This window comes from Aethalodelphis obliquidens, unplaced genomic scaffold (genome assembly GCF_003676395.1).
Source record: "Aethalodelphis obliquidens isolate GAN/ISIS:26980383/991018 unplaced genomic scaffold, ASM367639v1 scaffold52, whole genome shotgun sequence".
Taxonomy (NCBI): Eukaryota; Metazoa; Chordata; class Mammalia; order Artiodactyla; family Delphinidae; genus Aethalodelphis; species Aethalodelphis obliquidens.
The window spans coordinates 13,956,250-13,968,891 of record NW_020837996.1 but is presented as its reverse complement, the minus strand read 5'-3'; the positions used below and the strand labels follow the sequence as shown (position 1 = coordinate 13,968,891).

Here is a 12,642-nt window from a genome sequence, read left to right as displayed (position 1 = left end):
ATCTGATCCAGCCCACAGTGAGTTCTCTGTCTTCTGAGCCACAGTAACAGGCTCCTGAATGCAGAATGTGCACAGGAGTCAGGGTAAGGTGAATGAGGCAAGCTGGCCAAGGTACGGTCGAGGACACTATGGGATGGGGGGCTGTGAGACCTGGCAAGTCCCACCCCCTCTAAAAGGGGGCGACTGCTCTGCTACTAACAGGCTCCAGGGCTGGAACATTTTGCCAAATCGCTGGATTTTTCAAGATAAAGTAGAGACGATGTGAGAACTGTGTTTTGTTTCTTTTCTTTTTTAAAAAACCTGTGGGCTGGATCTGACTCATGGATTTCCAATTTTTCCACATCTTTGTAGAAGTTGCCACTTCTGCCATCCCTCTAGAATTCACTACATATTGACCTATATTTTAAATTCAATTTTCTTAAGTCCACGTTTAATCTCTCTAGCGATAAACCAAGAGGCTGAAAGACAAGAGACTGCCTTTTCCATGAAGTTGTATCTTCTGTAACTCCAAAGATTGCTTTGTTTGAAGCCGAAGTTCAATAAACACTAGCTCTTCACAGATATGACAAAAGCCATTCCGCAAAAAGCCATTTCGATCCATGTTCAGAGTTCACAGGTTAATTAAAGTTTAGAAGAGAGTCAATGATTGGAAACGATGGACTGACGAATCTTGACTGATTCGTGCAGAGTGAAGACAGAGGGCCAACAAGCTAGCAAGTTTTACGAACAAGAACCCAAGTTGAGATGAAAAACAGCCTGTGGGGAAAGAGTCCTCAGACTGTGTCTTCTCTGGCTGCCAAGTGCAGTGACTCCAGAAGTCAGCTTCTCACCTCCCTGGAAGTGCTGGCACAGGCGAGAGCCACAGGGGAGGAAACCCAGACTGACGTGGAGGTGCTGGATGGCTGGAGGGATGAGAGTCGGCTTTTCCAACAGCACAGCTTGATCGGGGAAGTGGACTGCGGGTGGAGCTCACACTGTAAAGAGTTCTGACCTTCATTTGGAGGGCTTTCCCAGAGCCAACGCCTACACTTCCAACTTGTTGATACCATCTTAAGAGGACAGTGTCCAGAAAAAAGCCTTTTCATTAAAAGGAAGAGTGCGAGTAAAACCGCATCCAGTCTGCATTCCCTTTCCTTGCCCTGTAATAAGTAATGGTGGGCCGTCCATACCATACAGTGACCCTATTTTCAGAAAGCTCAGGAAGGAGCAGGAACCATCCATCCTCCCTGCCTCTGAGTACAGTTGTCATAGCAGGAACTGACAGTGATGGAGCTAATCCTTCCTTTCCAACAATGTCAGTTATGTGATCTCACTGGGTTCTCACAGTCCCAAGTTGAGATGAAACTAGCCCCAACTTAACTGAAACCCAGAGAGATGTCTGACTTGACCAGTGTCACCCAAGGAGTCATTGTAAAGCCAGAATTGATGTCAGACCCCTTGACTGCGAACCTAGGGTCTTCTTTTCTGTGGTCGTGGTAAAGTAGCTATGTTCCCTTATGAATGCTCCCGTGCGTACTCCTCTAACGAGATTCCAGGGTCCATCCAGTTTACCAACATCACTCACGGAACTCTGAGCCAATGTCTTTTTTTTTTTTCTTTCTTTTTTTTTTGGCGGTACGCGGGCCTCTCACCGTTGTGGCCTCTCCCGTTGCGGAGCACAGGCTCCGGACACGCAGGCTCAGCGGCCATGGCTCACGGACCCAGCCGCTCTGCGGCACGTGGGAACGTCCCAGACCGGGGCACGAGCCTGTGTCCCCTGCATCGGCAGGCGGACTCTCAACCACTGAGCCACCAGGGAAGCCCTGAGCCAATTTCTGATAATAGTAACGACAGTTCCATTTTGTGGAGTGTTTCTTATGTTCTGGGTACATCCATTATCTCACTGCATCCCCACAGCACACTATCTATTGAGTACTATTATTCTCCCAGTTACCTCTGCAGTTCAAACGAGGAAACGGCTGCCCAGGGAGATTAGGTGTCTGGCCCAAGGTCTCACAGCAAGTTGATTCAAGATAGTCCGACTCTAGAATTCATGCTCTTTAACCTCCACGCCAGGCAAGATCTCCCATGAGAAGGAAGTGGCCTTTGATACTTGCTGACGGTTGGCATCTTTAGTGTCTGGGATCCCAAATACAACTGACGGGCTTATATATCTAATCCTTAGGGCTCAGCAGGGAGTCCATGAGATTATAAAGGGGATTATGGGGATCTTTTTCAGAAAGTAGATTCATTTTTTTTTTTTTTTGGCAGGGGTACATGAATGGGATGCTTTTAACCCTTACCAAAGATAACCAGACTTGGGAACAAGCTTGGAGGTCATCAAGGCCAAATCCCCTATTTTCCTGATGCTAAAACTGAGTGCCAGGGAGGAAGGTAGTGAACTCCCCCAAGATTGCACATTGAATCAGAGTCAGAACTAGGACAGTTTTCACACCACCTGACTCCGGCCTCTGACAGCACACCGCTTTGCTCCAAGCTATGCATTATGTATTTCCAAACGGTGACACAGTTAAAATGATTTAACGGTTAGGTATTGCATGTCCATTACTCTCTAGTCTCTAAGTGCCATGAGGGCAGAGACTGTGATGTGTCCCTGGTGCTTGCCAGCCTGTAGGCACTCACTCGAACCTTTGTTGCCTGACTCCTATCTAGGACACCATGCTACCTCACCACTGATTAACCCATGGGCGCTCTTTGTTAAAACTCTTATTTAGTATATTTCTACCCAATCATATAGCAATGCACACACACAAAAAGTTCTGCAAAGGGCCTGCTTCTCTCTGGCATTGGCAGCAGGCCCAGCCTGCAGGTGTCAGCGGCAGATGTCAGGGAAGCTTTATCCAGGCACGCAGGCTTGTTTCTGCAGGGCAAGCTTCTTCGTGGTTCCCTTCATCCACAGCCCACTGGTTTGCTGTCCGGTTCATTAACATTTAGGAACTTGGCATGTAGGACGCTTTTAGAGAAAACAGTGCCCCCAACCCCCTCTGGGCCCTTTGGCTAGTCTGTTTCTCTGAAGGAAAAGAAATATACATTTGTGGGGCTACCAGTTGCTCAGATTAGAGCTTTGTGGCAGCTGGGCACCCAACTGGTTGGATTTCTTTCTATTGCAGAACACCCGAAGCTCAGATAAACCCTCTTTGGGGAAGGTGATCTCTGACCTCACACCACATCCTCAAGGATCCTCCTATTATCATCAGATTATATCTATTGACAACTTATAGCAAAGTCATGGGCTTTGGTAAGTGCTTCCATGTACATCATGTAATCATTATAACAGCGTCAAAATAGCTACTATCGTTCTCCCATTTTACTTATGAGGCAAATGAGGCTCACTGAAGATAAGTAACTTGTCTAAGGTTCCAAAATCAATTAAAAAGCTGGGTCTTGAATCCAGTTCTGCTGATGCCAAAACCCAAACCCTTAAACACGATGCCAGCACTTCCCAAACTCTAACATATACACAAATCAGCTGGGTGTCTTATTTAAATGCATATACTGATGCAGCAGTTCTGGAGTGGGGTCTGAGCATCTGCATTTCTACAGGCTCCCAAGTGGTGCTCCTGCTGGGGGTCCGAGGACAAGAGTTTGAGTAGCAAGGCTCTAGGCTATAGGGCTGCCCTATAGATATAGCCCACTTCCTCTCTGACTGGGGAGTGTTCTGCATGGAAGGCTGGGAGAAGAAGGCCAAGCTCCATTCCATTACTCTCCTCTCAGTTTTAGTGACGGCTCACTCATGGTCACATTGGTGACTATCACTAATTGGGTGCAGCAGATTGTTGCCATGGGAACCCACAGAGCCAGCGGTGGAAATGAACAGGAACCCTGGTGCATAGGCCTGGAAGCAAACTCTGTGGCTTGGTTCCTCCCATGTCTCTATCTCCTCATTCGCCTCTCTCCGACCTGTGCCTCTTATTCCAGCCATTCCTTGGAACCCCAAGTCTCCATTTGCTTGTGCAGAATGTCTCCCCTAAAACAACCTGCACTCTCCCCACTAGATGGTCTCTTCTCTTTGCTCTCTCTTTGCTCTCTTCAGCTCTGATGCTAACCCTTCCAGGAAGCCCCCTGATGCCTAGTTTGATGTAGGTGCACCTCTTCTGGGCTCCTATAGCACCTCTGCACCCATACACCCCAGCACTGAGAGCAGTGTCCTGTAGGCACTGGGGTTCTTGCCCCTTCACTGGGCTGTAAGTGCCTGAAATCAGGAACAATGCCCCATTAGACTTTACATCCCCAGTGTCTAGAACAGTACTTGCTATATTATTTAGTATTTGTTGACCGACTGACAATAAATGAAAGGCTATTCTAAAGAAATGTAGACACTGAGAATACAAAGACTTGGAAGAAGGGGAGGAGGCAGACCCTTCTATTTGCTTTGGTGAGTGTCTGAACTCGTACAACCACTTGAGAAGTATCAATCAAAATTTTAAAAATGCACACAATCTCAATTTAGCAGTTATGCTCTAAGAATGCCATAGAAAAACTTATATACACGTATAAACATGTGATGGCTCGACCATCCAACAAATTCTAACAGCCATTAAAAATGGGATGAAGTGGCTCTCTATTGAATATCTGTCAGTTTGTCTACATATATGAAATATTCCCCAAGATTCATTAGGTTAAAAAAAAGTCCAAAGTCCAAAACAGCGTGTATGCTATGCTTCTGTTTGTGGGAAAGGATGTGTTTATGTGTACACCCCACTTGCCTGCTTCTATATAGATACAGCACCTCTGGCAAAGACACAGAAATATACAAATAATGGTTGTCTCTGAGGTGGTGGGGAATAGAGTAGGGAGGGAGGCTTACTCTCTTCATTTGCCCTTTGGTTCCTTTTGAATACTTAGCCGCGTGGTTGTATTGCTATTGTCGAAACAAACTTTCCCAGTTGTTGGGGAGATGAAGGCTGAAGTATTATTTAGGGCAGTCATGTTTTTGCCCTTGATGAGGTTGTGGCCTTGATGATATTGAGTTTGGTTCAAGAATGGGGAGAGCTCAATATTAGTAAATATTTGCTTAAATAGAAGCATGTGGATTACTAAGGTAAGCTTTTCCCAAATGGGACAGAAGCCCCAGGGAAAAAAACTCAATGGCCTAGCAAGAAGAGAGTTTCCCACAGCATCCATTCATGATAAAAACCCTTACCAAAGTGGGTATAGCGGGATCATATCTCAGCATAATAAAATCTATTTATGACAAACCCACAGCCAACATAATACTCAACAGAGAAAGCCTTCCTGCTAAAATCTGGAATGAGACAAGGAGGCCCACTCTCACCACTTCTATTCAACATAGTATTGGGAGTCCTAGCCACAGCAGTTAGACAAGAAAAATAAAAGATATCCAATGTGGAAGGGAAGAGGTAAAATTGTCATTATATGCAGATGACATGATATTATACATAGAAAACCCTAAAGATTCCACACAAAAACTACTAAAACTGATAAATGATTTCAGCAAGGTAGCAGGATACAAGTTTAACATATAGAAACCTGTTGCATTTCTTTACACTAACAATGAAATATCAGAAAGAGAAAGTAAAAAAAAATTCCTTTTAAAATTGCATCAAAAAAGCCCAAAACCAAAACCAAACTTAGGAATAAACCTGACCAAGGAGCTGAAAGACTTATCTGCTGAGAACTAATAAACAATGATAAAGGAAGCTGAAGATGATACAAAGAAATGGAAAGATATTCCATGTTCTTGGATTTGAAGAATTAATATTGTTAAAATGGCCATACTACTCAAAACAATCTATAGATTTAATGTGATCCCTATCAAATTATCCATGACATTTTTCACAGAACTGGAACAAAGAATCCTAAAAGTTTTTTGGAGCCACAAAAGACCCAGAATTGCCAAAGCAATTCTGGGGAAAACCAGCAAAACTGGAGGCATAACCCTCCCAGACTTCAGACAATACTACAAAGCTACTGTAATCAAAACAACATGATATTGGCACAATAACAGACATATGGATCAATGGAACAGTAGAGTGAGCCCAGAAATAAACTCACACACCTATGGCCAATTAATCTTTGACAAAGGAGGCAAGAATATACAATGGAGAAAAGACAGTCTCTTCAGCAAGTGGTGTTGGGAAAGCTGTAATGTAAATGTAAATCAATGAAGTTAGAACACACCCTCAAACCATACACAAAAAATAAACTCAAAATGCCTTAAAGACTTAAATATAAGACATGACACCACAAAATTCCTAGAAGAGAATATAGGCAAAACATTCTCTGACATAAATCGTACCAATGTTTTCTTAAGTCAGTCTCCCAAGGCAAAAGAAATAAAAGCAAAAATAAGCAAATGGGACCTAATCAAACTTATAAGCTTTTGCACAGCAAAGGAAACCATAAACAAAATGAAAAGACAACCTACGGAATGGGAGAGAATATTTGCAAATGATGTGACCAACAGGAGCTTAATTTCCAAAATATACAAAAACTCATACAACTCAACAACAAAAAAACAAACAACCCAATCTAAAAATGGGCAGAAGACCTAAAGAGACATTTCTCCAAAGAAGACATACAGATGGCCAATAGGCACATGAAAAGATGCTCAACATTGCTACTTATTAGAAAAATGCAAATCACAACTATAATGAGGTGTCACCTCACACTGGTCAGAATGGCCATCATCAAAAGTCTACAAATAACAAATGCTGGAGAGGGTGTGGAGAAAAGGGAACCCTCTTATACTGTTGGTGGGAATGTAAATTGGTGCAACCACTATGGAAAACAGTGTGGAGGCCCCTTAAAAAACTAAAAATAGAGTTGCCATATGATCCAGCAATCTCACTCCTGGGCATATATCCGGAGAAAACTCTAATTCAAAAAGATATATACAGGGGCTTCCCTGGTGGCGCAGTGGTTGAGAGTCCGCCTGCTGATACAGGGGACACGGGTTTGTGCCCCGGTCCGGGAGGATCCCACATGCTGCGGAGCGGCTGGACCCATGAGCCATGGCCGCTGAGCCTGTGCATCTGGAGCCTGTGCTCCGCAATGGGAGAGACCACAGCAGTGAGAGGCCCGCGTACCACAAAACAAAACAAAACAAAAAGATATATTCGGCCCAGTGTTCATAGCAGCACTATTTACAATAGCCAAGACATGGAAGTAACCTAAATGCCCATCGACAGATGAGTGGATAAAGAAGGTGTGTGTGTATGTGTGTGTGTGTGTGTGTGTGTGTGTGTGTGTGTGTGTGTGTCTAAGTCAGCCATTAAAAAGAATGAAATAATGCCATTTGCAGCAACATGGATGAACCTTGAGATTATCATACTAAGTGAAGTAAGTCTGACAGAGAAAGATAAATACCACATGCTATCACTTATATGTGGATCTAAAATATGATACAAATGAACTTACTTATGAAACAGAAACAGACTCATGGATATAGAACACAAACTTATGGTTACCAAAGGGAAAGGGGGTGGGTAGGGATAAGTTAGGAGTTTGGGATTAGCAGATAGAAACTACTATACTTAAAACAGATAAACAACAAGGTCCTACTGTATAGCACAGGGAACTGTATTCAATATCCTGTAATTAGCCATAATGGAAAAGTATATGAAAAAGAATATGTCTGTATCTATCTATCTATCTGAATCACTTTGCTATACACCACAAACTAATACAATATTGTAAATCAACTATAGTTCAATAAAAAAAAAAAAGAAAAAAAGAAAGAAGTATCCCAGATCTTGTAAGACCAGTTCCGTGAAAAGGGTCACCACAGCTGTGTGCCCCTATTTGGGACCCTGGGAGCTAAGGGAAGCAAAGCTGAGACAGGCTTCCTCCATTTCTTGCCCTGTGTGGTCACATGACTTACTAAAAGATTTTGCGTGCTTGACTAGTTAAATCAGGACTCTTACCTAACCTTGCCGTGGGAGTTTGTGCACGTGGGCTGTCCCTGTCAACCCGGAGCAGACTATAAGTATGGCACAAATATCTTCCCAAGAATGAAAGGAAGACCAAGTTTCAAGAAAGGAGGCAGAGGGCCAAAGACACCACCTTTACTTCCCTCTATTGCATTCTTTCTAGACAGGTGGGAGGGGTCGTGCCCACAGAAGGGAGAGGTGGTGGGGTTTGGAGCCTAAACGGTCCTGATGCAAACTTTATGATTAGGAAAGCAGTCTTTGGTCTGATGACTCAAAAATATTTTTCCAAGTGGCATGTCTAAACAAAGACTCTACTCCAATCTTGTCTGCTTACAGACCAGGGGGGAAAAGGCATTTCACTTTCCCTCCGGCAGGACTATTAAATGCTGGCTCAGAACTCACCACTTTCCTAAGAATATTACCCCAGCCTAAAGCCACAGATTTTAGAGCAGCCAATTAGACAACAATAACAGATGCTTCCTTGATCTTTGTAGTAAAAGAAAAAAGCCAGCTTTTGTTGTAGTGGTTGTTATTGTTCATTTTATTTTTGGTTCAGAGCAATGGGCTTCTTTGGAATGGGGTTGGGTGCTCCTCCATGACCTGGCATCCCTGGGGCTTCAGAGGCAAGTTCTGGCTGAGTTTACAAAGGAAAGGTAAAGCACTGGTTTTGCCAAGACATTACCCAACGAGGTTGGTTGCCAGACGGGCGGGTGCAAGAGGAGCAACACAGAAAGCCTGCCAAGCGGGGGTGAGTGGGAGCCAGGAGCCAGGGCACCCCCCCGGGGCTGCCACGGACGTTCTCCATGGACTCACTCAAGGGTCTGCCACTCAGACACAGAGAGTTTACAGGTTAGTGTCAGAGCCCTTTAAGGCAACATACATCACCCCCTTTAGCGAATGCCTCCCAGGCTGTACAAGGCGCCCGTCTGAGCCAAATGAAGACCATTTTCCAGTGGAGTGATGGTATGCTTAGAGCGTTTCTCAATCTTGGTTGCTCACTGGAATCATCAGAAATAGAAACATGAATGCTCAGGCCTCACCCTAGACCAAATATCCCAGAATCTCAGGGGAGAGAGCTTGACATTGTGTTTTATGAAAACTCCCATTTCCCCTCCCTGTCATCAGTTATGTGAACATTTGTCCAAGGCAGACGGCTTTCCTTTAGAAAAGTCATTTAAAACTTCTATTAGTTATCCATCTGTCTAGAACACATGAGCTTTAAGAATTAAATCCTCAAAATCAACTCACGAGGCATAACAATAATCCCTTTTCAAGATGAGAACATCGAGGCTTCCAGCTCAGTGAGTTGACCAAAGTCATGGAGCTAATACACGGTGGAGCAAAGATGAGAACCTGGGACATTTGCCCCAAATGTGCTTAATTCATAGCTGGCAGCGACCTTGCTGGTCAGCACAAGCATCATGGTATTTGACTTTTAGGACAGCCAGTCAGAGTTGTAAGCAACGTATTTTCAGGTGATGAAACAGGGAAAGAGAGAGGTTTAACATGTTGCATAAGGCCACCCTGCAAGCCTCAGCAGAGTTGAAACCAGAGCCTGTGTTTCCTGACCCTTGGCCCAGTGCCCTCCCTAACACATAGCCAGGATGCTGACCCCACTGACCCCAGATTTTCAGCCTGACTTGTAGAACAGCATAGTTAGCAGCTCATAAAGAGAACACATCACCATCCTGTCTTGCTCAGGCAACAAGAGTCGGGTCTTACTCTATGTGTCCATTTCCTTATTGTTCCTAAATGCATTTAGTTAGAACTGGACTTGGAATGTGCCAGCCAGGGCAGAACAATGACATCCAGGATCTGGAGGCAGCTCATAAGTTAACGTGTCCCTTTCACTGACCATCAGCTAAGGGCCCCGAATAAAAGTTATACTGACTGACTCAGGGCTGCAACTTTTCTGGGCTGCTGAGATTTGTCCGGCTGGGCAATGCATCTGTGTATCCCAAATGAGATGTACACAGGAAAGCTTCCTTTTTTCCCCCGTGTCCTGGGGGAGACATTCTCAGACACACGGGATGCCCACGGTATCTAGAACTGGAAGATGCCAAAAGACACTGGTAGTGCAAGACTTACTACCTGTGCCCAATGAGAATTCACTGAATTCATTGTCCAAATATTTAGGTAAAGAACTGAGGGGAAGGGCATTCCATTCAGAAGGGACAGAATTAAATTAAAGAAGGAAAGACTTGACAATATGCATGTCCTGTTGTTACTTCATTTGGGAAAATCAAAAAGAAAAATAAAACCTAAAATCTTCTAAAAGGATCATTCTTCTTGTAGTTTTATAAGCATTATATGTCTTAACACACTGTTATTGTTTTCTCCTTGCTACTATTGCATTTCTGTGCACGATAATAACATAAGAGAGTTAAATTTGTACTTACTTAAAGTTAGATAAACACAACCCAGAACATACAGTCTCACAGCGTTTCTTGTCACAGTCAGAAAACAGAGTCCTGGATAATGAATACTAGGTAGCAATGTGGAAAAGGCTCTTGATATCATGTCAGATGAAAAAAACCCAGCAGCTATAATTTATGTGTACTATGACTGCAAAAATGTTAAAATATGTAGTTTGTGTGTGTGCACGTGTGTGTGTATTAGTGGGGGAAATAAAAGACTGGAAGGAAATTCACCAAAATGATCATTTTGAAAATCTAATGTTCTAATAATGGGATAATAGCACTTTCAGTCCCTCTGTATGTGTGTCTTGTTCAAGATACCTGGGGCTCCCTGAGGCCTTTTCTGTAAGTGCAGAAGACTCTGGATGATGTGTTCCCCAGAGGAAGAGCCTGGTGCAGAGGAAAGTGGGATGAGACAGGAGTCAGAGGCCCTGGTTCTGGCCTTGACTTTTTGGGCATGCTGTGTCATCTTGGGGAAGGAACTCAGTTTCTTCACCTGCTGCCTGGACGTCTAGTGGTAACTATCCCAATGGATCAAATGTGAGGGGCCAGATGCAGAAAGCCCCAAAGTTGCAAAGTTGAACATCCTAGGGGCCTGGCAGTTAGCCTAAGGGAGTGACGTGGACTGAGTAAATTTGACAGAGATGTTCTTTGCATCATAACAATTTAAGACTCTTTATCGCAATAAATACCTTCTCCCATTTTTCTTGAAACCTAAGCCTTACGGGCTCATCTTTTGTTTTTCCACTTTATAGAAACGTGGACATGTCAGATATTTCTTTTTCCTCTTAACTGTATTTTGGAAAAAATGCATAATGAACATGCTGCTGGGCCTCACTCAGCTCAGGGATGAGGATACAGAGAGAGGGGGTGAGGGACAGTGATGGACTGAGGACGGCACGCCCAGGCTGAGCACCGACTTCTTCATTCAGACCACTTATTGCCACAGGGAAATGCCGGCTTAGTGGGGACACTTTTTTCAATTCCATTTAGAAATCTCCCAATTTCTAAACATTGAACATTTGAAATTAACAAGAATCCTACACCTGTGTAGATTACATACAAGACCAAGAGCTGCCATTCTGAGAGCTCTTCAGGGTTTATACACCGTTTTCTCTTTCATACCCCAGAGCCCTCCCCCTTCTCTCCCCGAGACAGGCCACCAGCAATTCAAAGAGGAAAAGGCAGGGACTTACTATGGAGCTGCTGAAGGCCACAGGGGGCTGTGAGATTTCACAGCGCCCCCTGGACCTTTGTCGCCAGTGGCCCTGGATGCGTGCCCGGGCACTCTGGCTCCTCAGAGGCTGGGACCCTCCTTGGCCCCTTATTGTTGCTGGTCCCTGGTCCCTTCGGGCTGGGAAGGACAAGCACCGGTATTGGGTCCACTCTTCACTGTCTGAGTCCAGCTCCTCTGGGGTCTCTAGTCGCTTAGCTGCAGGAAAGGAACCCCGTTATTGCGCCAGTCACACCTTGGCCAGATCATGGTTGGGGAGATGCCAGACTTTGGGGGTGGAGCTAAGAGTAGGCAGCTGGCTACCTCAGCTGGTGAAAGAGGGGTGCAACTAAGTTGCACAGGTTCAAATCCTGGCTCTCCTACCTCCTAGCTATGTGACTTCGCGCTTCGCATAACCCATGCCTCTCTTTCCTCAATTAGGGGTTATAAAAAAGTACCTAACTCACAGGGTTGTTTTGAAGACTTAATGATATAAAAGTGATTAGCATACTCTAAGGACTGGTAGCGGTAGCTGTATTATTATTAAGAAGAGATTAGAAGCTCCATGTAAATGGTTACCACTGTGGCAAAGGGGATTGGACCGCCTTTAATGGATATTAAACATCCATTAAACATCTTTTCTCTTTCTCCATCACTCCCACTCAAAAGAATGAATGCTGCTCTTGTGAGTTTCTTCTCCTAGTTAGGAAGCGTGTGTGTGTGTGTGTGTGTGTGTGTGTGTGTGTGTGTGTGTGTTGTCGGGGGAGGGAGCTGAGGGGATCAGTCAGCTCTGTCGGCCACCTTCAGTCTGTGCAAGATGACAGTCCAGGCATTTTATAGCCACATCCCCCAAGGCACAGCTTTGCGTCAGTGAAAATCTAAGAGATCAGTTAGTATGGAGGGCGCTTCCTGGATGTATCACATCTCACCATGTGCCTACACCTGGGCCTGTCCTGTCAGGTAAGGGGACGTGAGAAATTCTTAAACTTTGGCTACATGACTGGCACATAATTTGGACACTTCCCCAGTGCATTCCTGACAGATAAAAATCCTGTGTGTAAATGGCACCAAAGATCAACCGCCTGGAGGGCTACCACACAGGAGATCACTGATAGCCTTT

At 44.5% G+C, this 12,642-nt stretch overlaps 1 protein-coding gene across 1 annotated transcript in view; it reads right to left on the bottom strand.

The window, feature by feature from the left end:
• ATP10B (ATPase phospholipid transporting 10B (putative)) overlaps positions 1-12,642 on the bottom strand; it is a 294,439-nt gene that overhangs the window by 49,534 nt on the left and 232,263 nt on the right. The window contains exon 10 of the mRNA XM_027084380.1: positions 11,506-11,741. Coding sequence (XP_026940181.1) covers positions 11,506-11,741 — 236 coding nt within the window. The remainder of the gene's footprint in view (positions 1-11,505; positions 11,742-12,642) is intronic.